At 41.0% G+C, this 27,457-nt stretch overlaps 1 protein-coding gene across 1 annotated transcript in view; it reads right to left on the bottom strand.

The window, feature by feature from the left end:
- Nucleotides 1-13,886: 13,886 nt before the first annotated feature.
- man1a1 (mannosidase, alpha, class 1A, member 1) overlaps nucleotides 13,887-27,457 on the bottom strand; it is a 165,103-nt gene continuing 151,532 nt past the window's right edge. The window contains exons 10-12 of the mRNA XM_082504948.1: nucleotides 27,123-27,295; nucleotides 26,741-26,856; nucleotides 13,887-21,169 (exon numbers count right to left, since the gene is read on the bottom strand). Of these exons, the coding sequence (XP_082361074.1) occupies nucleotides 21,043-21,169; nucleotides 26,741-26,856; nucleotides 27,123-27,295 (416 nt within the window). The 3' untranslated portion in view covers nucleotides 13,887-21,042. The remainder of the gene's footprint in view (nucleotides 21,170-26,740; nucleotides 26,857-27,122; nucleotides 27,296-27,457) is intronic.

Raw genomic sequence — 27,457 nt, 5'->3', positions numbered from 1 at the left:
GTTTGTTTGAAAAAAATCGACGACGACACAACAAACAAAAACCACTGGTGCAGAACAGACATAGGACATGATGTAGCTGTCGCTGGTTACTGAAACACATTAGTGTGACTGTCCATGGTGCTGAAACTCACAAACGGTAACAGTTTTAAAAACATTTGTAAAGGCTACAGCATCATTTCCCTCAGACCTGCACCATCAACTTTGATCATTTTTATGCAGAACTGAAGACACGTCCGTGTTTCTGTGTATGTCTGACCTTAAATAGAACTCCACAGTCACTGAGTCATGGAGCTAAATATCCAGCTCTGTCAGACTGAACTCTATTAAATCTGGTTGTTGTAATTGCGGTCTTTTTTAGAGAGGACCACTCGATATGGTCTCCTTCAGAAATCTCTCCTGTGGTTTATGTGAATGAGATGTGGCTGTTCCAAGGGAGGAGAGCAGGTGGAGGCCTAAGCAAACAATATATTCATTACTACTAGAGTTGCCTTCTAATTACAACAGCTTTGAAAGAGCGACATCATTTTTTTCTGACAACTTCATCCATGTTTCTCTCTGGAAAAAAAAATCCAAGTTGCCTTAGTGAAGTGGTTTAAGGCAGAGGCAAAGTTTTAGCCAAAAATGCCAACCTTTATAATGAAGGGACATTTTTCACAGGCTGTTCTTGTTTATTTATGCCTCTATAAAACAGCAGCGTTAGAACACAATGTGGTGACATAAGATGCACGTTTTGTAGTCCATCTTTTGCATATTGTAGTTTCAACAACCTCAGTGACCTCGAGGTCAAGGAAAGAGGTTTGGAAAAGGAAATAAGATGTACTTCTGGAAACATGACTTTTTTGTCATGGTTGAGAATAGCTTATTTGGTCAGTGTGACCACTTTTAATGTCACATTTGTAATTATAGATATTTGCTTTAAATATTTCTAGTTCTTTTATTTTTGTGGTCAGTGACACCAGTCTTGAAGATTCTGTTGAGCTATTTGTTCCACATCAGAGGACTGCACTGATCACTTAGTTATGAATTAAAAGTTTATTGAAATTTTTATCTTACAGTTCATATATGTTTAATGGCTTGAAGTTTAAATTTGATCTCAGGTGAATTAATTAGTGGTTTGCTCCACACCAATCAGACACTGCTCTGACTGGTGGACGTTTTCTAAAGAAAATGGGAATGATACTCATTGTTCCTACTGAACTGTGGAACAGCTCCATCTAGTGGAGAGAAGAGAGGGTTTCAAAGCTTTGCAAAGGTTGCCAAGGTAGACGCTGAATTCAACACAAAGCTTTAAGTGGTGCTTAAGGTGTCAGAAGTACATCATTAGCACAGTGTGAGGATAGCCACATGTAATAAGAATATTGACAATAATATTAATATGACATGCAGGTTATTATTAAATAATTATTTGATTTTTTACAATATGAAAAAATAATTATATAATAATATAAACAGAAATATATCTCTACTTTTTCTCTTGTCCACCTGGGCTGATGATTCAGTAAAAGGACTAGATGGTACAGTCCCTGATAATGCATGGCTTTAAATGGAGAAAATCTTGAGGAATGACTGTTATGAGGAAAGTCAGCCCAGAAACTTTACCAGCGTCACACATCGTTGTGTTCCTCAACTTTCTCTTTGTCCCAAGCTAATCTGCCATTTTTTCCTTCCTTGGTTAGGCTTAGAGATTAGAGATCTGATCTAGATTATCATATTAAATTTTGGGACGCATCATCAGTAGTGGATCTTGGATTCATCGGGTGTTTCGGCCATTATCGCTAGACACCCTCATCCAAGGAGGCCCTGCCAGGGTTGATCAGGCCCCAGAGGGTGTCACTGGTTTCTGTTAAATTGTTATTTCTCTTCTTCTTTCTTCTGTTTAGTTTTCTACAGTTTATTTTCTCCTATCTATTCATAATTCATAATACTTACCCCTTTAACATTTATGGAGCCTAACTTCTTCAAAGGAATAGAAATGGTGATAGAGAGAAGTAAGACAAAAGGGACAAGATAGGAGAGCCAGAAGGGGGACACCTGTTCTGGCATCCCACACCTCCCCACCGGATCAGGCTGTACGCTCTACCTCCCCACTGCCTCCCAGAAAAGGGAAGAAGAGCAGAGGGGAGAAGAGCTCCTTCCGGTTGTCATCTATATAGGTTCCCCCAGTTCTGCAAGCTGTTCATTCTCATTTACATGCCCCACCCTCCCTCCCCCCTTGTTCTCAATTCTTTAACTTCTTCACTTCTATTTAGTACATGGGGACCTGCCAGGCCTGGGAGCCGTCGCCAGTCCCCTTCGTGGCCTTCCCCAAACCGCAGCTCAATTCACGTCCAAACATTCACCTTTACCTACTAAAACACTGTCAAACCTAAAATGAGGACGTGGGCCCAGCTAGTGAATTGGGTTTAGAGGGCGGTCAGTTATTCACAGGGCCAGGTAGATTTTTACCTCAGTCATTCAAAAACTGCACTTTGTAAAACTCTGGTCAGTTTTCCACAGATTACATCAAGGTTCACTGTGATTCCATGAATATTAAAGTTAAAAAATTTGATTTTAATCCCAGTCAGAAAGGGTCAGTCTATATCCTTGGAAAATATTCACATCCGGAACAGTCTGTTTAATGCATTTTATTGTGAAAACCTTTATTAACACACTTCACAAAGTAACATTAATGAGGGGAAAAAACTAAGTGACTATAGCTACAGCACACATGGAATGAAGAGCTCTTAATCCGGCCTGCAAAGCTCCTAAAAGGAAAACAAAATAATTCCCAAATTATCAGTGAGATGCAGCTATATGGGAGGAATGTAATTGACTGTTTTTCATCATTCACTTATGCAATGGCGCTCATCAAAAATCTGTCACTGCTGATGAAGTATTTAAATTGATTTTTTTGAATGTTAGCAATATTTTTGTTTCAGTTCACTGATTCATTGTGTTCTATAAAACATGTAGTGGATGGTGTGAGGATGGCACAGTATGTGGGGTGATCAGAGATAGATACATCTGCATGATTTAAAGAAATACGATAGGCTATTTATCAATAACATTAGTTAAGCTAAGAAAGAATAATCTGCTAAGCAGTGGCGGTCCTAGCCTGTTTGGTGCACCGGGCGAACACTCTCTCTGCCCCCCCCCCCCCCCCCCCCCACACACACACACATACATAAAACATATTAAGGACACACATGAAGAGAGAGAGAGTATGCATTGTATGCAGACGGCTACCAAGCAGCCATCATAATTCGTTACACAATGAAAACAGGACAAATCAACAATTGACAATGACTAATTAATATTAAAATCTAGAACATAATGTGTTGTTTGGAGTTTAGTCTGTTACTGTTACTATTTTTACCATTTCTTTTTGGGGCAACTGTAACCCACATGACCTGCTGCCATTATCTAATGACACATCTGCTTACCTGTATCTTTTGCTCGTTTCTCCTCCTCTACTTTTCTACTTTTTCTAAACTGAGCACCTGATGGCTTTGAACTTTTCTTGTCCATCTTCCATTTGTTTTAATTTTGCACCCCAGTATGAACACAAACCTAATAGACCTACACCTTAGTTCACAGATTCACTTTGTCTAAGGTGAATTTCTGGGATTTCACACAACCCAGGATTCAAATCATGTATACATGATTTACAACATTATGAATGAAATGTGCTCTATTTGGAAGCAGCCCCCCCCCCCTTCCGACGGGTTGTGTGTGAGACTTTAAATCATCAAACTGCAAATTATAAATTTTAAATTGTTATTGATCCCTTTACCCCTAGTCCTAAAGTCCTAAATTCCGCTCCCTGAAGACCAACACAGAGAGACTGAGGAGGAGCTTCTTCCCGCAGGCGATACGGTCTCTCAATCACACCACCACACAGTACTGACCCACACATATGGTTCTTACACACACACTGGACTTTCTGGACTTTGTTTTTGCACAACACTGGTCACTATATTCTTCATTTCCGGTTAATACTTGTACAGCTGCTGTTATTGTGTATATATTTATTTATATTTAGATTTCTTCATACATTCTTATATAGTTCTATATTGTGTATTGTGTATTTTGTTGTACAGTTATTTTATTTTCAACTTTAATTTATATATTTATCTTTATCTTATTCTTCCCAGTTAAATTTACCCTTCATTCTAATTTGTGTTGTACAGTTATTTCATTTTTAACCTTAATTTATATTTTATTCCTTCCTAGTTAAATTTACCCTTTTTAATTTTTCATATTTATTTCCTATCTTATTCATAGCCTTTTCCTTTTTTGTTCTCTTTAGGTCACGAGCAGTTGTCCAAGCATTTCACTACATATCGTACTGTGTATGACTGTGTACGTGACAAATAAAAATTTGAATTTGAATTTGAATTTAAAGTGTATATTTATTTTCTTACTCTTCTTATATTTATTGTTTGTTTACTTGCACTGCTGTAACTGGAGCCTCGTCTCGTCTCTCTATATACTGGACTGTATGTAGCGGACAATAAAGTTTACTTTGACTTAAGCAGCGAGCGGGCGCACCGAGGGCTCTCGGTGAGCGCATATAGAATTTTGAAAAAACATCGGTGCAAATTATAAATCTGTATCATAATGTCTGGTGTTTTCGTGTTTGTTGTTTTGTTTTTATTTTGTTTTATTTCACGAGTTGGTTATTAGATGCTGCTCCCCACCGCGCCCCGCCCTCTCCTCCCTGTGCCGCAAGCAGCAGGCGCACCTCACAAATGGAGGGCGCCCTTACTCCCAGCAAATGGGCGATAGAAAACCAATCGGTGCCTGTGCCATTCCCAATATGCACTGGCACATTTTTTTTTCCAGCCTGGATGAGTCCTTCTGTGTTGTGCTGCTCCTAAGGAAGTACAGTCTGCTTTGGCCTTTTTTATACAGGTGCTGCATGTTGCATGACCAAACAGACAGAGACAGTGGGATTACACAGGACAAAGCTGAAGACAACTGACTGCAATGGACTGCTGCAAGGGGGGGAGATGAGACTACAGTGGAAGGAGGAGGAGGAGACATGGAAGAACGCTGTTGTTTAGTGTGGGAGATCAAATTGGGCTAAGGAACCTGGGGAGGAAAACCGACTGCCTTTGAGTGGAGAATTGAAAAGTGTCTGAAACACTGCATGGAGGAGAGGCCCACAAAAATCACACACACAAACAGAAAATGCATTAATCCTACTAACACATATACACATTGTTATGGAAATTTTAACAATAACCTGCAACACACCCAGTGAGCTTGATTTGAAGTGGGTTTAATAAACACATTGCAATGTGGAGAGAGCATCCCAGTGAAACACCAGGACCATCTCTGAATTGTGGCCACCGCCCTTACATCTTATGTACAGAGTTTGTCTGTGTCTATATGTCACGTCTGGTCTTACACTCCACCTCTCTGGACACTCCCAGGCCCTCCAAAGGCCTATCTCCCCTCACCACACTCCCTGCCGGTGACTGATGCCCTCAGGGGTCGGTGCGTTGGTGGTTCTTGGTGTCCGGGGCTGGGCGCTCAAGTATGTACCAGCTCACTCCCGGTCTGGTGCCTGTTGCTCGGTCAGGCCTCTTCCGGGGCGCGGGGGGCCCTCGGGCCTGCGGCCTCTGGGCCTGCGGCTCGGTTAATTCTGGCACGCCGGTGCAGCCCCCTCTGGCTTCTGCGCCGGGGCTACTGGGTGACCCCTCATCTGGGGCTCTCCTCAGCTCTTCCCAGGAGGGTGGCACGGATGCCCCTCCGGTGGTCCTCCTTGGGCTCTCGCACTCTCTGGATGTCTGGAGCCTGGATCTCCTCCATGCCTGCTTCATTCCCTGGGGGACGGGGCTATGGCTCTCTACATCCTCTTGCAGACCATTACATGGGGAAACCTTTTGAATACAAGCGCGCTGATCCACACAGGTGTGCACACGCGTGTTCACTGTTCATAGACATAAACCACACCCCTTTATTGGCTGCAATTTCCAATCACATTGTGCACTGTTGGTCCTGCTTGCTACACAACAACATTGAATATTTAGTATTTACTGCTGTTTACACTTAGCTAGATTAACGTGATGGTGTTGTGTTTAGTATGTTGCTCTGTTGTTGTTGTTTTGCTTATTTTCTCTTCTTTTTCTCTCAACAGGTGATCCAGGAGATTTTTTTTTCCCTTTCTCACTGTCCCTCTCCCCTTCTGTTTTTCTTTTCCTTCATCTTTCTTTCTCCCTTTCCTATCCCTCAGTCATGTCTGTCCCGTCTGTAACAACTGAAAATAAAATAAGTAATAACAACAAAGGTCGATCAAATGGACCAATACGGCAATGCCGTGATGATCCATTTGGCAAAGTAAATCCATTGGGTATCCTTGTTGGTCTTCAGACAACAATTCTGACGGCTAAAGAACCAAATGGGACAGGCAGAAAAAAAGTGAAGTTGACTAAAAGATCTCAGAAAGCAACATCGTGGACATCTAAAGAAACAGCTAAGAAACACTGAACTCTATCAGTCAGGAAAGGGTTACAAAGGCATTTCAAGCGCTTTGGAAATTGAACCACGATGAGGGCCTTAATCCAGAAAATGTGGAAAACCTAAAGGTCTCACTTGTCTCATTTAATGTGCCCTGAAGCTCAAGTGCACCAGGACAAATAATGCAAAACACAGCAGCAAGATCATCTCTGAATGGCTCAAAAAACAACATGGAGGTTTTGACCTGGTCAAAGTGCAGACTGCAATCAGATTGAGATGGTTTAGCATGACCTTAAAAACTCAGCCTATGCTGGAAAACCCTCCAAAGTGGCCGAATGAAAACAATTCTGCAAAGACCGCTGTGGAGGAAATTTGGACCAAATTTCCTCCACAGCGCTGTAAAACACTCATCACCAGTTATTGCACATGTGTGATTGCAGTTCTTGCTAGATGACAAAACCACTTATTAGGTTTAGAAGGAAATTACTTTTTAACAAACATGTTAAAACATAAGAAATCAGGAAGGGGCATGCATAGGAATTTCTTTTACTTATGTATTAATCACATTATTTTATTGTATGATACCTTGGTGCCACTGGATTTTAGCATGTCTCACACTCATACAGTAAGACAAATGGTGGGGGTCTAGTAGGGAAGTTGGGGGAAGCAGACAACTCCACAGGAAGAATCTTTTGTCTCTTCGAGGACTCTGGTAGGTAGCAAGTGAGTGTGAACCTTAAGGTGTGAAACAGCTGTGTACTGCCTTTAGTTCCTGGAGAAGGTATTTAACTGAGAGCCATGCTAGGCTCAGGGAGACTCTGCTGACCGTCTGCCCCGCGGTCATGCAGGGACTTCATCAAGCTTGGTTGTCTGTTCTTTGTGTGTTATGATTAAAGAATGTTAGCTACCGCTCACCGCTCGTCTGCAGGCTTTATTTAAATGGAAAACTTCCACAACAGGCAAAAAAAAAAAGCTTTTTGCTAAACAAAAAGATTTAGAGCAGAAGTTTTTTGCACTGCATTTTAAAATGAAAACATTTATTTACAGTCAAAGACACACAGAGCAGAAAGTGTGTTACTGTTTTACATCCACAGACACACAAGAAAAGAAGCAGGCAACATGAGGTCAAGTTATGGCAATTTTATTTGTGTATTTCAGTACATGTATTTAGATTAGAGTTTTTAAAAAAACAAACAAACATCCCAAGAAGAAGGATGGGGTGAAAGAAAGGTGGAGAGAGGAGGAAGAAACTATTGATGTCCTCAAACTCGATGCTGCTGGGTCAGTTCTTTCTCAGCAGTCTGCTCCAGAATCCCCTCCTGTCCTCGGCTTGCTTTTCTTTTTCTTTTGCCTTCAGTTCTTTTAAGGTTTTGTTGAGCTGCTCCTCGGCATCTTTAAATGTTTCTTTCAGCTGCTGTTTGGCCAGTTTCACTTTGTGTTTGAGGAGCTCTTTAGCTTCCTTTTTGTCCTTTCGTATTTCTTTAAGTGCGTCTTTGCAGTCTTTCTTGGTCACCGCAGAGCCAGTCATTTCTTTCTTGAATGCCTTCACCTCAATTTTCTCTTCTGCAAGTTCTTCTTTCACTTTCATCAGTTCCTTCTTCATGTTTTGAGTGTAAGTCTTTGTATCTTCCATTTCTTTCTTTGCTTCCTGTATTTTCATTTTCTCTTCCTCCAACACTTTTTGAGCTTCCAACAATTCTTTCTTCATATTTTCAATCTCATTTTCTGCCTCATGTTTACGTTTTTTCTCCTCTTCAAGTTGTTGCTTTACATGCAGTAATTCCTTCCTTAGTATTTCAGCTTCAGCCATTACATTTGCAGCTTCTTGTGTTGCCAACTGCATTTTCCTTCTTTCCTCTTCAAAAGCTTCCTGCACCTCCTGTAATTCCTGCATCACATTTCCTGCCTCCTTCTTTGCAGTTTGATATTTATTTTTGGCTTCTTGTGCTGTGCTTTTCTCTTCCTCCAATGCTTTTTGAGCTTCCAACAGTTCTTTCTTCATGTTTTCATTCTCGTTTTCTGACTGTTGTTTTCCCATTTTCTCTCCTTTAAGTTTGAGACCCACATGCAGTAATTCCTGCAATACTACTTCAGTTTCAAACTTTGAATTTTTAGCTTCTCCTCTTGATTTTTCTGCCTCTTCTTTTAATTTGACATTTTCAGCCTGTATCATTTGAAATTTAAAATTAATCAGCTGTACTTTAATGTATGGTGAAGCACTCGCCGATCCTCTTCTCGTTCTCCCTTGATTCATTTTGGCCTTTTAAACAAAGGAACCAACGTATTGTAGAGGAGTGAAGTGAAGTTTTCTAAGTTTTTTTTGTCAACTGTCGTTTGTCCTGCACAGAGATGCTGCTGTAGATGTGTCTCTAGCTGTGTCTGGATACAATGAAACATGCTGTAACTAAGTGCTTGTGTTGCACAGTTCTACTAAACGTTCCATTCCATGCATGCTCCGCCCACATGGTCAGGAATGTCAGGTGCTGCATCACCAAATGCTGCTCCCGTTGCCTAGCAATTACAGCTGTTTACTTTTTGAGGTCTGGTTCATTATTTAATAAAGAAAACATGTCCAAGCATTGGGTGCTGAGGCTCAGCGCATATTCTAGCCTGCTGTGTGGGTGGGCAGCTAGAAATCACTGGTGGGCAACATGAGTGAGGAGAAAACTGGAGCAGCCAAGCAGGGAGCTGCAGGTTGCTGGTTTGAGTCTCTGTTCAGATGCTGGTGTCTCCTCTCTCTGAGATGTCTGCAAACAGTCCCAGATAAAACAATAAGGATAATAAACAAACACATGACTAAAATAACAATTATGACTCTGATGCGTTTCATGTGTAGCAGGATGGCCTCTATACAGCAGTCGCTGCAAGCATCCGCATCGGCACACTTACTTTTCTTTAAGCAGGCGTGCTGGGGTCCTCCTAAGGAAAGTTTGAAACTTCATTTCCTTCATGCTGGTGAACTTTTTACCAAATATTTTCATCAAAGCTTCTCCATCACTGACAGGGATTGTTTGGATCTTCACACTCATCTCCACCAACCCTAAAAAATGAGTCTCACTTTGCTCATATAATGCAGGAGTGTCTCCATATTCCACAAAAGTCTATGCAAACATGTAACAGTATCCCATATTCATAGAAATATTATTGATATTATAACAAAAGCTGTCACCAACACAATTGTCCCAAGTGCTATTTTTAAACAGGATTTTCAACTAGAGGATTTCCCTATAGCTTAATTTTTTTAAATATTTTGTACACAATAACAGAATAATTTCAGAAAAACACAAAATGACTGGTGTCAATATTATTTGCCCCACAAAAAAGGTCAAATATAAAAAAATATTGCAAATATTGCACAGCTGGAAAAAAAAAAAAAGCACTACAGCTCAGTTGTTCCCCCCTCCTTTGTCCTCCTGTTTCCCCTCCCTCTCCCCTCCAACGAGGAGTTAAACAGTTTGATGGCGTGTGGGACAAAGGAGTTTTTAAGCCTGTTGGTTCTTGTCTTTGGGAGAAGCAACCTGTCGCTGAACAGGCTCCTCTGATTATTTACCACCGTGTGCAGAGGATGCCTGGCATTGTCCATAATGTCCAGCAGTTTCTTTAATGTCCTTTTCTCTTGGGCCGTTTCCTCCATGACACACATTAATAGCTAACATGAAAGAACCATTGTGCTAAGAACTACTTTTTCTTTTTTGTGCAGAAAGTGCAACATTACTGGGAAAAACACGCAGTCATGGATGATGAGCAGGCGTAGGTACATACAGTACTCCCATTTACAGTGGGGCAAAAAAGTATTTAGTCAGCCACCGATTGTGCAAGTTCCCCCACCTAAAATGATGACAGAGGTCAGTAATTTGCACCAGAGGTACACTTCAACTGTGAGAGACAGAATGTGAAAAAAAAAATCCATGAATCCACATGGTAGGATTTGTAAAGAATTTATTCGTAAATTAGGGTGGAAAATAAGTATTTGGTCAATAACAAAAATACAACTCAATACTTTGTAACATAACCTTTGTTGGCAATAACAGAGGTCAAACGTTTACTATAGGTCTTTACCAGGTTTGCACACACAGTAGCTGGTATTTTGGCCCATTCCTCCATGCAGATCTTCTCGAGAGCAGTGATGTTTTGGGGCTGTCGCCGAGCAACACGGACTTTCAACTCCCGCCACAGATTTTCTATGGGGTTGAGGTCTGGAGACTGGCTAGGCCACTCCAGGACTTTCAAATGCTTCTTACGGAGCCACTCCTTTGTTGCCCGGGCGGTGTGTTTTGGATCATTGTCATGTTGGAAGACCCAGCCTCGTTTCATCTTCAAAGTTCTCACTGATGGAAGGAGGTTTTGGCTCAAAATCTCACGATACATGGCCCCATTCATTCTGTCCTTAACACGGATCAGTCGTCCTGTCCCCTTGGCAGAAAAACAGCCCCATAGCATGATGTTTCCACCCCCATGCTTCACAGTAGGTATGGTGTTCTTGGGATGCAACTCAGTATTCTTCTTCCTCCAAACACGACGAGTTGAGTTTATACCAAAAAGTTCTACTTTGGTTTCATCTGACCACATGACATTCTCCCAATCCTCTGCTGTATCATCCATGTGCTCTCTGGCAAACTTCAGACGGGCCTGGACATGCACTGGCTTCAGCAGCGGAACACGTCTGGCACTGCGGGATTTGATTCCCTGCCGTTGTAGTGTGTTACTGATGGTGACCTTTGTTACTTTGGTCCCAGCTCTCTGCAGGTCATTCACCAGGTCCCCCCGTGTGGTTCTGGGATCTTTGCTCACCGTTCTCATGATCATTTTGACCCCACGGGATGAGATCTTGCATGGAGCCCCAGATCGAGGGAGATTATCAGTGGTCTTGTATGTCTTCCATTTTCTGATGATTGCTCCCACAGTTGATTTTTTCACACCAAGCTGCTTGCCTATTGTAGATTCACTCTTCCCAGTCTGGTGCAGGTCTACAATACTTTTCCTGGTGTCCTTCGAAAGCTCTTTGGTCTTGGCCATGGCGGAGTTTGGAGTCTGACTGTTTGAGGCTGTGGACAGGTGTCTTTTATACAGATGATGAGTTCAAACAGGTGCCATTCATACAGGTAACAAGTGGGGGACAGAAAAGCTTCTTACAGAAGACGTTACAGGTCTGTGAGAGCCAGAGATTTTCCTTGTTTGAGGTGACCAAATACTTATTTTCCACCCTGATTTACGAATAAATTCTTTACAAATCCTACCATGTGGATTCATGGATTTTTTTTTCACATTCTGTCTCTCACAGTTGAAGTGTACCTCTGGTGCAAATTACTGACCTCTGTCATCATTTTAAGTGGGGGAACTTGCACAATCGGTGGCTGACTAAATACTTTTTTGCCCCACTGTATACACAGAGTGCTTAGGCTTTCAGTGATGTAAGGTGAGTTTTAACACCCCCCATCATTGGGACTCTAAGCATCTACAAAATATCTTTCCTCCAAAGTCTCACCGTCATCCTACAGACAGCTCCCTCGTAGCATACTTGAACATGTACCTCTTTCTTCTGTTAATTCCTTAAGGCTCCAAGGACCACTCATCCTGAAGATTCTTGGGTGATGGGTACAGCGGAGAAACGTCACATTCCTCCTTGGAGCATTAACAACAGGTGTGTCACTAATAGTGGAAGGCATCGTGCTGAGTTTTAGGCTTCAGTTTTCCTTGTGATTGTGTTCAGTCCCTCTCTCACACATTGTGATGAAAGTTTTGTTTCTTATCCTTTTTACACTTGTTTGATTGCTTGTTTTCTGTGGCCTCATCAGTTGCTCAATAGGTGGAATTCAAGGTTGGACACAGTTCAGTAATCAGCAGGTGAGATGGACTTCAGCACCTTTTTTTTTAAAAGTTCATTTTTATAAATCCACAAAAAGCTTCTTATACCCCAATTAAACACACACACACAGGTCTAAACTCAACAATCTCACTGAACTCATAATTACATTAAAAAGGAGACACCCTAAAGCCTAAACTGAGCCCAGGTTTGTTAATATGACGCCCTTGGTTTTTGTAGCCTTAATGACCATTTACAAAAGGAACTCATTGGTGTAGGAAGCATGTTGTCTAACAAAGCATATTTTTGTAGTGCACATCAAGCTTCAAGACACTTATAGGCAGAACCTTTTTCTGTAAGAGGTTACCCTGATGAGTGTTAAGGCATAAGTCGAGTGTTGTGGGGGGTGGAAATGATACAGTGGCCCCTCTGCTGTGGTAGTGATGATCAGTCTCATTCCTCTGTGAAAGCATGCAGAAAGAAGCAGCTACAGCAGCCCAAAATGCATCTGTGTGGCCCAGTTTTGAGTGAACTGTTAGTATCCACCTGTCCTGCTGATGCAACTTTCCAACACCTCTCTGCATCTTCACCAGCTACAGGCTGGGCTAAAGCACGACACTAAGCATTTGTCACAAGTTTCCAGTTAGGAGCCACTAATGTGCTGTGAAAGCTTTTTAATGTTTGTCCAGCTGTGTAGTGTCTGGCCTCCAAGATGTATGTGCTTCGGTTTTATTCATTGAGTGGAATTCCAGCATTTTATTAGTCTAATAATTAGCAGATATGTGTAACCACAGTAGATAGCAGTAACTTAAATTTCTTCCACCACCAGCATTGTGGCGACAAAACGCAAAGTCCAAAGCCCACGATCCTTCAGACAAACACCTAGTCAGCCAACCATATGTCTGCAACTCAAAGCATTTAGACATGTAGACACCTCAAATGGAGCATGAGGAACGGGAAGAAAGTTGGTTTAAATGATTGGACGCGGGACGGTTGTTGGTGGTGTTGGGTTGATCTGAGTATTTCAGAAACTGCTGCGACTTTCCCACACAACTATGTCTACAGTTTAGAGAAGTATGGTCTGAAAAAGAGGAAACAGAGTGGATGATAATGTTTTGTTGACATTAGAAAATGGCCAGACTGCTTCAAGAGGAAGGCAACAAATAACCACTTGTTACACTCAAGGTACAGCGAGGAACGAGTACGAATGCACAAAACCTTGAAGCAGACAGGCTAGAACAGCAGAAGACCACACCGGGTGGCACTCCTGTCAGCCAAGAACAGGAAAGAGAAGCTACAATTTACACCGTTCACAGGCTCACGAAAATTGGACAGAAGCCTAAAAAAATGTTGCCTGTTCTAGTGAGATCCAGTTTCTGCTGCAACTGATTGTAAGGCCATAATTTGATGTAAAAAGTTTGACAGAGGGGATCCATCTACTTAAGTATCCCAATGAACACATTAATACCATGCTCTTATTCTGAAAAGACACGTTTAGAGCTCTAAATCTGAAAGTAGTTTTGTGTTCGCAGCCCAGACAAATTTTTAGCACAGGTTTTAAATTCATATCACAAATCCAATAAATTCCACAACAGGTCTGTAGATTAAAATAACACAGTACAAATCCAAAGAAACCACATATTAAAAGATTTTTTATTCACAATAGAAGTGTAACAAATATAGTTTATTAAAAAGTCTGCTGCTCATTAATATCATCTTAATCCATAAGCTCAGGAGATTTTTATATAAATGTCAAGCAGCCAGTTTGCCGGAATGGAATATTTACATTTTTACTCAATAATTATAATATTAACACAATAAAACAGATTTCCCCACAAAATTAAAATATTGCATATAAATGCAAAGTAAACTATGTGCAATGGAAAGATTATCAGCAATATTTTGTACAGATACATTTCTGAGGTTCACACGTTTAAACCCTTTAAAGGAGATTTACGACCATTTGCAGGAATTCAGATTGAGTTCCAGTCATTTCTAGTGGTCGTGTACCACCATGAAAAACAAATGTCAGTGTGGTCTGTATGAGACGTTTAAGGTGGTGTATATTCAAAGAGGACTGACTGACTTTGGTTTGAACTCCTGAAACTGGTGTAATTCTCCTTTAATATTCACTAATAGAAAGGCATTGGAAAGCAACAGACCGTCAACACAATAATCATAAAATCACCAAAGACATTTCAGCTTAATCATGAAAACAACAGATAAAAAAAAAGTCTGCATGTGAGAATGAACAAAAGCCTGATGTCACACAACGTGAAGCTAAAGCAAACATCAGAAACCAAATACATTCTCCAGATCTCCTTTTGCAGGTAGTGAAACGACCAGTTCAGTGTCAAATAAGAGAGAGAGAAAAAATGTTAAAATGATAAAAATCCAGGTGGACACGAGCAGAAGAGAAACTAAATTTTTTGGAAGAAAAAGCTGGGACTGAGCCCTTTAAGTCTAATTGGGTCAAATGTTTCTAAGAATACAAACCTTCAAAACAAAAGTCTGCACACAGGGCTTAAAAATCGACAACAACAACATTTATAATCATATGTATACTGCGTTCAACTAATGCCTGGAAAGCAAATTTCCCTGTTGGGAGATTACTCCTCAAAATGCTGCAAATGACTGCTGAAAATATCACGAAATCTCACCCATTCAAATCTCTATTAACGATCATATTTACCTGAGGCTTAAAAAAAAGAAAAGAAAGTATAACCCACACACCATTAAATGTTTTGATCTGTAACCGGACAGAAATCATCGGAAATTTTAAATAACTTAAATCACATCAGAGAGATATCAGTACCTTAATGGTGAAACGTAGCCTTAACTCTTTTCTCTCTTTTATCTAACTGCACACTGGACATTTTTGTGGGTTCAGGACTGTCACAGGGTATTCTTGACCTCAAGAAGATATTTACATGTTAGACTGTAACTTGACCATCTTAGGGAATGACGTGATAGAGAAAATACTCGGGCTGTTAGCTGCAGGTCTTAAATGCCAAGTACATAGAGTATCTAAAACCATCAGGATCAATGTGAACGGCCAATGCCAGGTTCAGACTACACGACATCAGCGAGAAGTTGAACTCGGGAACAAGAACTGGCGTTATGGACGAAAGAATGCCTCACCACGTCCTGACTGCAGAAAGTGTAAAAGAAATAAATAAAAAATAACGCCAAGACCTTAAAAGTGAGGCTAATCCTGCCTTCTTTCTAATGGCCATCAGGGGGCGACCTCTCTGGTTTCAAAAAGAAGTATTTTGTGTCCACAGACCTCTTCTCACCATGTTTTTAGATACCACTGCTACACGTCGTTAACTTTTATCTTCTTTCTCCCAAAGTCTGCATCATTAAAGAGCCTGGTTCTACCGGAGGTTTCTTCCTGTTAAAATGCAGTTTTTCCTTTCCACTGTCACCTAGTGCTTGCTCATAAGAGACTCTTTGATTGTTGGAGTTTTCGCTCTAATATTTTAGAGTCTTTTGATAGATAGAAATGATTCACATTAGTGCCCCGGATTCAATTTAATTCAGTTTTTTTGTACAGAGACAACTAATACAGAGAAAACCCAGCACTTGGAAACAGTGGGAAGGAAAAACTCCCTTTTAACAGGAAGAAAACCCGGCTGAACCGGGCTCAGGGAAGGGCAGCCATCTGCCATCTGCCGTAACGGACTTGGGGTGAAACAAAACATCCTTGTGATTTCTTTGGTCACATTGTTGTAGTCACATCGCTTGCACGGAAGATACTGACCTGTCTGCAAACACTTGCTAGCAAAAAAAAAAAAGTCACTCAACCCAAAAACGGAGAACATTTTTTTTCAAAATAAAAGTCGAGCTTGACAGTTGGAGCTTTTACTACTTTGAAGGGAAATTACGGTCTATGTTTCTGGTTTGTGCTGCCCTTTCTCACCGTTTCACTAGAGCGCAGAAAGTAGTCTAAGAGTGTTTGCAGACACGCCAGTGTCTTCCATAAAAACTACAGGCAACCATGGCGATCAGTTTCACCTCATCACTGTCTACAATCTCCACCAACCACTCAGGGAATACAAAGCTTCTAGGTTTCTAGGTGGTAGCTGACGAATTTCTAGGCCTCCGTGCCTGTGGGCGTAGCCAATAAGTAAAGCATAATATTTTGAATTTAAAATCTAATCTGACACATTATAACATATCGTGTAGTCGGAGCCTGTCACAGCAGTCGGCAGAGATCAAAGTAATCGATTACAAATTAAACCCAGCCAGCTGATAACTGTCACTGTTCAGTATCTTAACATTTACTACCAGTAAAGTACAAATTTCCTGTAGTTTTCATCTTTTTCATACAGCAACATAAAAAGGAATAAAAATAAAAACAAGAAATCAGAAGAAAATAATCACACGTTCCCTCATTAGAGGCTTTCTGTTTCAATTAATTGACGTCTCTATTGCCAAACTTGTCGGATGAAGATTCGCGAGCCCGTCCCACTGAACCCAAAACATGGATGAAGCAGAATTTTGTTACTTTGATCAGCAGCCATCAGACAGCGATGTTTACATAGTTTAACCGTGCTGTTTTCAGCTCTCACTGGTTTCTGTGGTTTCATATAAAGCTGCACAGTGTGCTAACACTCTACTGTACAACGAACACTTTATGTCTTTAACTCTTTTTATGTTTTTTTGTCACATCCAGAGAAAAACAACAAAAAATGTCCCTACAGTGTAGAAATAAACCTCATGTGATAGATTTGGTCATTTCCCACATAAACAGCTACATTAAGCAGCTCTCCATCTGTTTTGCTCTCAAACCTTTTCCTGTCTGCACGCCTGGCTTCCACTTTCTGTGGAAGATACCAGAAAGCCCCCAAAAAACAAAACCCCAAAACAAAGCGACCCCCCAAATAACCCAAAAAACAAACATAACAAAGCACACTGAAGCGAACAAAGACAAAAATACAAACAAAATATTCTTCGCTTCACATTGGATGGTACATTCATGCGGCTCCCTATAGGTTTTCCCATCAACTCCCAGGTGGTTCCTTCGCCCCTTTTTTCTGTTGTTCTGTAAAGGTGCCAGCTCTTTAAAACCCAACAGACCAGCACACAGCTGTGAAGCTTTCTCTCTGCCAGTCTTTGTCTCTAATCCAATTAAAAACCCACAGCGCCACCTAGGGGTCGGCTCCCAATGTTTCCTATGTTCTCTAGCACAGAATAAATTAACACAATCAGCAGAATTACAACAATACACCATCACGTGGGTAATAAATGCCACTCTAACTAAACCAAACAGTAAGCTCTGCCGTCTGTACAGTGACAGAAAGAACATGAAGAGATTGGTCACAGCTCAGAGAATAAGAAACGATATGTCAGTGTTGGTAAAAACCGGGGCTTGAGCATTTTGGGCTTTACTTTTCCAAACAAAATAAAAAAAATCTGGGAGTTTAGCATCGTGCAAACACAGGACTGTGGTATGGTTTGTCAAAGCTTCATCTTTTGTGAATAGTGGCGATTTTGAGGTGGCAGGAAGTAAAAAATTCTGAATGCTTGGGCACTGAATCGGGAAAGATGGGCTCTTCTAAAGGGAGAGAAGTAGTGCTGTAGTGCTATTCATCCATCTAGATTATTTTGTTGTTAGCCGACTGTTTTTGTAGATATTGGCTGTAGAGATTTCTGCCCTTTCTTGAATATTGAGTTTTTTATGTCTTGATGCATGCTCAATCATCCAAGTAAGTAAATCCCCAAAAGTTGATTCTGTTCATCTGGACGTAGCGTTTTCAGTGGGGGAAACGTTTCGTCACTCACCCAAGTGACTTCCTCAGTCTCAGCTAACTGTGGTTTCCCCAATCTTATGTACTGTTTATAACACTGGAGAAACCTGCAGTCAGCTGAGACTGAAGAAGCCACTTGGATGAGTGACGAAACGTTTCCCCCACTGAAAACGCTACGTCCAGATGAACAGAATCAACTTTTGGGGATAAACCTTTTATGAATCCACAAAACTCTACAAACATTCTTGTGAGCGGTTTCATGTATTTCTTTTTCATCAAACTGTGCCCATTAAACGTGCTGAAAGAAGTGCACATAAACCCATGATGTTTTCCTCTTGACTGTATGTTCTCCAAAACTGGAGGACTCACACCAAAAAAATCTAGATGGATAAAACAACACTGCAGGTAAGCTGGAAGATGCAGAACTGATGACGAAACAAGAAAAAAAACAGAAAGCACTGATTCTGAAATCCTTACAGACTGATTTACCTGCTCTGAGACACCTGGGGCAAATGTTCTTTAACCTGCTGAGAAAAATAACCTGCACAAGCGCCGCTCAGCCAGAACAAATAAATCAGCTCAGCAGTCATCCTGTTGTTGACTGAACTTTCTAATGACTCACCATCTGTCAGTTTAAAGCTCATTTGGAGGATAAGCAGAACTGAATGTGCAGTTCTATGAGCTAGGCCCTCGCTCCATCAAATATTCAATATAAAGGCTCAAAGTACAACAGTGCTTGTTTTCCCTTTCCTTGTTTGTTGAGCTGTAAATACTTTTATGGACATAGAAGTAGCTGTTGACTTATCAGACTACGGTTATTTAGACTGTAATATTTAGACTTACCACTAGATGTCAGTATAGCCAAACAAATATGTGTTGACTGAGCCCTGCACAGGTCTCAAATGATTAGACTGCGATTCCCAACAGAGACGCAGACTCTGGAGATGGAAAAAGTAAAGCGCATAGGACTTATTTTCGATTTTAATTCTGAACTCAGGACTTTGGTGTTCTGATCTCCCTCTTAGCACAACAAAGCCCAAGTTCCTACCAACTCTTGAGCCATTTATCAAGCCCAACTTACTCCAAACGTCAAATTAAAAAGCAGTTATCATCCTTTAATCCATGTCTAGATTTATTATAATCCTCATCAGAGCAATGGGAGCTCTTAGTTAAAGCTGCAATACTGCTTTGAAACTGCTTTTTGTGTTTGCGAGAGCTGCTTTCTCCCTCCTTCTCTACAGCGAAGGCACTAGATCGAAGACTAAACTGGATTAAATCTGGTTCCTGTGTGGCATCGGGAGAAGTCTTCACTGTGAAATTAAACTAAAATGACCAGGCGAGCGCGACTCTGAAGATACAAAAGCAGCAAACACGGTCACAAACTCTACATGTGAGTGGAGGATGAAAAAAAACGAAACAAAAAAACCCGTTAACGACAGCACGGTGAAGCTGCGTTGCAGTAGTATGGCTTCTTGTGTGTGTGAAGGTGGATAGTTATAGAAGAGTCGAGCGACGGCGTCTCCTCACAGAGGAGGGAAGATCCTACAGGCTGCCCTACGCGGACCTGGAGGACGGAAACAGGAAGAAGCAACACCGCGGTGAAGAAGAGGACGAGGGCTCGACTGATGCACAAGGATTACAGAGGACTGTAATAAATCAGTTTCCTCTTGTAGAGAGCCTGGAAGCTAAATTTTTAATGCATACACATGGTCAATTGTGAGGATATTAGCATTTTCAGAAGATTTCTGTTGAATGTCAGGACCTAATCAGTACCTAATTCTTTCTACAGCTTTCATCCGCACTCCAACTAATCTCCATGCTCCATTACAGCTGTGCAGACATCATCTTTGGAGTAAGACTGTGAAAAGTGGTTGAACGCTCCATCAGACTGAGGCAAATGTTCCTTTTTTTTCTTTTGGTTCATGCTCTTTTCAGTGTTTAAAAGGAAGAAAGAAAAAATGTGTATTTTATTTTTCAGTAAATGGAGAAAAACTGTCGAACGAATTCTGATTCAGTTTTTAAAAAAACCTGTGCTGGTCGAACCCCCAGAGCACATATGAAAAGGAGAAAGAAATCTAAAAGCGGGTCAAAGATGCAGATGAAAAGCAGAAGAAGAATAAGGAGGAGGAGGAGGATGGCTTTGTGTAAACCTCGTGGGGAGAAAGTGGAGTTACTGGCAGGTAATGAGCTGGTGCGGCTGGTCGTCATTTGTCACATCCAACTCAAGAGAAAGGAAGGAGGAAGAAGAGTCGGTTAGGTTTATAAAAAGAGGCTCGGGTTGTGCTGTGGCTTTCCTTTTTTTCTATTCTTTTTTTAAGAAAACCAGCAGTTCTCTGACGACACTATGAAACACTCAAGTCGGTGCAGGAAAGACCGGTTCCTAGTTCCTATTCAGATGTTGTTGTGGTAGAGCAGCAGGTAAAAGACGACACATGTGAAGGGAATTGAGCGTCCGTTCACGCGGCCAGCCAGCCTTGTGATCCTCAGTGGGGAGCTTTTCCTTGGTGTGGTGCCCAAACACTCGGGCTCCATGGTAGTTCATATCAGTGGTGAATGACTGTCAGCGTCCTCCTCCTCATCAAAAATGGCTACTAGCAACAATTAAACTGATGAATAAAGTGATAGCTGGTCACACTGTCCCTCCAAATGAACAGAAAAGCGAAGGAAGTCAAACCGAGGAGTGAAATAAACAGCCTTTTTTTTTTCTTTAGATCTTGATTCAAATTATTATGTCTACATTTTGATGAGCTATCATGTTATTCAGCAGTACATATGTTGCTTTGGGTCAGCCTTTGGACTCAACCAGAGAAGAAGAAAAAAAAATCAAGTGAAGGAAAACAAAACAAAAACCCCTGGAGTCTCCAGCGAGAACCCGGCTCCAGCACAAGTGGGTTCAGTTTTGAGCCCATCAACAATATCAGGTGAAGTCTGATCTGTAACCACTCAGGGCTCCAAGCGGCTCAACAGTTTCAGACAGCTGGAGGCTCAGTATACAGGATCGAGGTTCTCACACGTTTCTGGGCGTCGGTGCAGGCAGGTCCGTTACTCCACTTCGTTGGGTCTGTCCGTTTTATCCTTCCTTATGACGGGCAGGGGGTGAGCCTCGGTATTGAAGACCCAGTGTTCGAATGGTAGGTGGTCATCCTCAGAGAAGAGGAGGTAGAGATACCTGTGGGAGAGAAGAAGGGGTCAGATCAAGTTGCTAAACTACGAAATGTTGCAGCAAACTTAGCATAAATGATCCAAAATAAAGTAATGTTTGTGACTGTGCTGTGGTCCCACCCGAATTCATTATTCATAAACTGTTTAAATGCGCTTCAATTCCCTCCTTGATTTCTTTATGAGAGTTATGGAAATCAAAATAAAATAAAATAAAATAAAATAAAAACAGTTTACTCCTGAGCATTTCAGCTTTTGCAATATTTATTCGATGGTTTCGCCAAAGCTGTGATGAGACCGATGTGGAACTGAAAGCGAAGAATGGGTGCGACTCTATTTCAGACTGGTTTATGAAACTTGAAGTCATGCAATTTTTGTGCTTCGCTGTCATCAAACCGCCCTGTTATGAAACGGCCCTGAAATATTATTATCCATCAAAGGAGTGATAAGCAAATTGAAAGAGTTTCAGGACAGCTGGCGGTCCTGTGGCGTCTTATCAGATTTCATCATGTTGAGTGAAAAACAAACGATTTGTTTTCAACTGGTCGCAAATGAAAATTTAAACAATGGAGCTGAAGAAAAGGGACGAGCTTAAAAAGAAAGCGTGAGCTAAGGATGAAATAATGACTCAGTAGAGAAGCTGGTTGTCCACGAAGCCTTCAAACTCCAGGACGAGTCCCCATCCTCCTCTGCTTGCCTGCCAGCCAAACAAGCAGACAGCAGCGAGTGATTGAAGGCAGACAGGAGTGTGAAGTACGACGGCGTCCTTGGCAGCATCGGGAAGATGAATGCTGGAAGATGCCAGAGTCCCCGAGTCACATTAGGAGGATTAGACTTGTGGGTTCGCAGCTAAATGGGATTGATATTTTCTGTGTCTGCCGAGGTCTGTTTCAGTTGCCTGACCGATGGGGTAATTATTATGTTAGTGTCCAGGCTCGTGGTCAGTTACGCAGTTATTCTGCCTTCCAGTTGTCTGTGGGGGGCCTTTAATGTGAGAAAATGCTAATAACACATTAGCATTCAGAGACACTTTTTTCTTTTCTGTTCCACTTGCCTAGACAAATAGCCAGCTCTCCCTTTTATGTCGATGAAGAGGAAAAATAAATCTCTACAAACTGATCTGAGAAGGAAGTCGGACACTTTGGCTGTGTTGGTTTCTGTGTCCGTGAGTGTTTTAATCAGGAGTAGAGGTGACGCTTGTTAAAATATACTGCCTATAAAATAAAAGCTGGATTGGATGGCACTTCGCCCCCATAAGACTCTGTTAGGATAACCTTGACTTCCTGTCAACAGCTGTCTGGTATGTGGGGAGGGAAAAAAATGATAGAGGTGGAGGAGGAGGGGGAGATGGAGGAGTGGCTGATATCATTTCTAAGGGAGTAAAGGAAACGGAGAGGATGATAAATCTGCATGAGGCTCGGGAGAAAGAGGCGAATAGAAACTTTGGTCTTTAATCAGTCCATCCATGAAGTCCACTGCTTCATGCATGCACACAGGTTTTGATTTTATGTTATTATATTTGTCTCACATGATCAAATACTAAACATTAGGGAAGCTGTGGAAACCTGTAATGTATATTTTAAACTCTTTCTTGTCAATTAAGGATGTAATTTGAACAATAATCAGCAGATGAACACAGTAATGAAGACATTCATGCTGACGTTAATGGTAACTGTGAGAAACGCTGATATCAGATGTGGGAAATCAATGTATTGATTTGGTATCTTGTGCCTTTAATAAATGCATTCCATTCAACTTTAAAGCTTAATTGCTTAATAAAAAATGAATATTGTACTGTGAAAAAAACAAAACAAAACAAAAAACATAACTCTCAACAGCTTTAATGCTCTTTAGAGAACAACCAAAGGGTCCTTCTCTCCATACTTGTACTGTAATGTAACTGTAATACTTGTACTTGTAATGTATGTACTCCATACATTGAATCTTAAAGCCTTTGAAGAGTCCTCATTACATTTCCACAAAACTTAAAAACAGTTCTTAGCAGCATTTAAAACATGTGCCATAATACCACAGATTCAGAATCTGTTTGTGGCAGGCGGGGGTTCATTTGCACACTCTTATATGTCGTGTGGGCATAGAAACTGTTGGCTCTTCCTCTGAAATCTGTGACTTAACCTCAAACTGTGGTCACCATGAGCTGATACTAGCAGAAAAGCTCAGACGATGAGGCTTTGGCCTCTCTCCCTCTATCGCTCATTCATTATGTTTTGTTGTAACAGTTGCTGGGAAGCTTTTGGTGCACTTAACCTAAGCTGTATTCATCATATCATCTTATTTTTTGTTTTTGTGAGCTGTTGGCGTGTAAGAGACGGGCAGTAAAGACGTGCCCTCAGACAGAGCAGTAAAAGAAGACCCAGCGTGATTGATGATCAGTAGAAAGAACTCGCACAAAGGACCATTTTGGATGTTTAATGTTAAGCTGAACAAGAGTTTTATGCTACAGTCACACTAAAAAAAGTGTTTGGATACGTGTGCTGTGTGAATTGTTTGCTTTGTAGATGGGAATCAGGGCTGAGACGGTGATAAAAGTGGGAATAAGACAGAGTCAGTCTGCGATCAGTCTGTTTGTGATCATCATATGTGTGTAAAACACAGCTGGTTGCCATAACTACTTGCAATCGGTCGCCAACAGCAAAAACATTCAATGCAAACCACCGAATTTTCCTCGTCACGAGGACATTGTTGTCCTGTTTATATTCTAGTGTGACCCTTGGCATAATTTTACACTCCTGTCAGATTGTCACTCGGCATCAGCAGAGACCTGAAGCCACAGTATTGATATCTGATCACCAGTCGTATCAGCTCTAAAGCTCAACTGCACTAAGCTATTTTACAGCCTGTGCGCGCTTTCTCAATGCTGCTGAGTCTCTGACAGCTGATTTTAAATTCGCCTTGAACATTTTTCTTTATTTGCTTCAGGCAACTTAAAAATATTCATGTAAAAATGGATAACTGGTCAGAAAACCGTGCCCTACAACCATGTTCGATTAACAGGAGCAATGAATGCAGAATTTTCAGCCTTGATTCCCCGGCTCTTTTAAGCTTTAATTTTAGCATAGTTCTACGCTGTGAATGGTTGATTGTGTTACATCCATAAAAAAATACATTAACTAGAAGCTGCAACTTTGAGCAAAATACTATAAAAGTACCTGAAAAGAACATGTAATGAATAACTCTTGTGTAGCTGCTACTACTACTTACCTGACTCTGGCACTACTGACCCAATGTTTCATAATGACACTAACACTGAATGCTCTCCTTGTTCCTCCTTTGCATAGTCAGACACACAAAGTAAACACAAACACACACAGCAGAGTGCATGACCACACGCTTCCACCCATGTTAAGCTGTAGCCGAGACTTTTCCTCGTGCTTTAAACAGACTTGTCTTCTTGAGCACAGCTGGAGAGGCGAGAGAAAGCCCTATTAGCCACCAGACATCATACTGCGTGGCTGACAACACGTTTAAAGAGCCATTTTTTGGCTGCACACTCAAACGCTCACACCCTCACGCACACATTAACACATTCAAACTGAGACGTGCACATAAGGGCAGTTAAGTAAAAATATCAGCCATGTATTAAGAAAAAAGTGAGACGGCGTGCTGCCTGTGGTGTGTAAGGACATGCGGTGTTTTTCACAGTTTCTGGCTTTCTCTACTAGATTTCTGCTATTTCAGATCTAATGTATCAAGGCACCGTTTTCAGTCGTGAAGAGGAAGTTTATTTATAATGCTGCAAAATATTCTTTTATTCAGAACAAGTTCTGCACGTTTGTATCCAATTCTTTTCATGTTATTATACGTCCCAGAGGAGAAATCATCCTAGTTTAGCTTTGGACTGTTTCGGGAATGCAAAACAGATGTTGAAATGAAAAAAGATGAATATACTCTGGTTTACCAGTAACTCTAAAAGCCTCTTTGTCATCTACAGGATAGAAAGTCCCAGCTGCGTTTGAGTGTTTTTTACTCCAGAAGAGCAAAAAGAGGAGGGCACAAATATGACATTCACACCCGAAATGTCAACTCTAACCAAGACAAGACACGGAATTGAGCCACATAACAGTAAACCATCCACATTAAGCCTTTGGTGTTGACCGCATCCCACTTCTGACAAAGAAAACTAACCAAAAGGAAGCTTTTTTGAGTCCTGGAATTACAAGCTACTAAATATTTAGGACTAAATGAGAGATGACAGATGTCTTACAGCTTTTCTCTAGACACAATATTTCTTGTTTGTTTTGGCTTTTTTTAAAATGTAAATTCATCCCACGTAACCAGCTCTGCTGTTTAACTCCAAATTCATCAATTTAGCTCCGCTTTGACAAATATTTCAGGCAGAATGAAAACTATGCATGTGCATGAGGGAGTGGACTTCAATTGGACTTTAAAAAGAATAACATAAATGAGACCTTGAAGTTGTTTATATCTCCAGCTGTCTGTCCACAACAGCGTATAAATGAGGCTTAAGCTTGTAGATGCTACTGGTGTTACAGCAGTACAGCAAGATCTTTGCCACTGGTAAGTCACTTTGGTTCTCCTTCATGTCATCTTTTATGCCAAAAAATGCACTTTTTTTTGATTAAACATAACCAGTCTATAAGAAATCATCTGGTTTAATTGTTATAGGAATGACAGTGCATTTTACTGAGTTGCACAGTCTGGGGCAATAGAAGAAGAAAGCTCTTTTTTATAGCCTACTGCTGAGAGAATTAAGGTTTGTACTTTGTTGCATTTTATTTTTAACCCTGTACTGCAGTCTTCCTTTGTACATATTTCTTAGTACTTCTTTGTAGTTATTTATTAATAAATAAGTAAAATCCTTACAGCTGATATTCCTCTACTTCATATTCATTAAATACAGAAAGCTAAATCTTTGGTTTATACTATAACTAGGTTAACTGTGATTCACGGCTTTTCTCTCTGCCTCTGACCTCTGAATTTCACTGTGAATTGGATTCTGGCCTATTCTGAAAACAGCACATTTATAATCTGTAAAAACATAAACAGTGAAAACAACATTAGGACAATTTGATACCAAATGTGTTTTAAGGACCTGTAGATACTCTGGTTACAATGTTGGGCTGTCCAGGTATAACAGCAACAGCTATGTAATCCCACTGTTCACAGTTTGAGTCCAACTTTTTTTTTAACACTTCAAGTTGTCCCTCTTTCCCTCTGTCCCACATTCTTCCTCCTAAGAAATCCATATTAAACTATCTGCTAAAAGCAAAAAGACCTAAAGATTCTGCTTTAAACACTTTCCCCTCTATTTCTGCCTCATTTGTGAACCTAATATTTTTTCCGTCTTGCAGTAGCTTGCAATTTTGGGCCTAAAATGTACTTTACTTATTTTGTACAGCTACAAAAGTCCCTCAATTTCAGGAAGTGTGTGACACTCTTCCCTGGAGCTTAGTGTGAATGAATGACAACCTGTGTGTGTCTGTGTGGGGCTTGACATCTCTGTCAGTTCGGGGCTGCAGGGTCCTAGTCACACCATAAAATGCAATGACAGCACAATCATAAGAGGACAGAAGTGAAGGGTGTTCAGTTTGTGTCTTACTTGAGCGTCTCGGCCAAGTAGAAGCTCTGCTGCACGTCGTCGTAGTTTGGAGATGAAGCGTAGACATCTCTGATGCCGCTGTAGCCTCCGTCGACTCTACAGTGCTGCTCCAAGGCCTGAATGAGAGACGGTGATGGAGACGGACAGCACGGAGGGAGAGGGAGACAAAGAAGGCCATCGGTGACTGGTGACATAAATCACTGAACCTTAGGGAGGATTATTCACTAAATCATGAGTGACCTTGTGTGAGGTTTTTTTGTTTTTGTTTTTACAGGCAATTTATGGATTTTTAAATAGAAAAACTTTACTTTTCCTTTCAGAATTTTGTCTCCAGTTTTTCTCAAATTAACACAATCTTCGTTTTCATAGAAAGATATTTTACCTGTACAGCCTCCCAGCCCCACTCTCTGTATTTGGGGTCATGGGTAAACCTCCACATGTACATGTAGGTCTCAATGACCTCAGGACGGAGGATGAAATACTTCTCGTTCTGGCGGGTGGCGATGGCCTCAACGCCGCCATCGAAACGGAAAGCCTCTGGTCCGAGTTTCAAAGCTGCAAAAGACAAGAACAAGACAAGAAAATGTTCAGAGATGAAGAACAGAACCGTGTTTTTCAGCATATTTATATATTTTGCATGTTTGCACATGTATGGAAAACCACATGATGTAAGGCTTACAGAATAGTGAACATGCCTGGTTTTCTTCCCTTTCACTT

Source organism: Aulonocara stuartgranti (genome assembly GCF_965226115.1).
Source record: "Aulonocara stuartgranti genome assembly, chromosome: 15".
Classification (NCBI taxonomy): domain Eukaryota; kingdom Metazoa; phylum Chordata; class Actinopteri; order Cichliformes; family Cichlidae; genus Aulonocara; species Aulonocara stuartgranti.
Note: the sequence above shows the minus strand (reverse complement) of the source record. Positions and strands in the feature narration are given on the sequence as shown.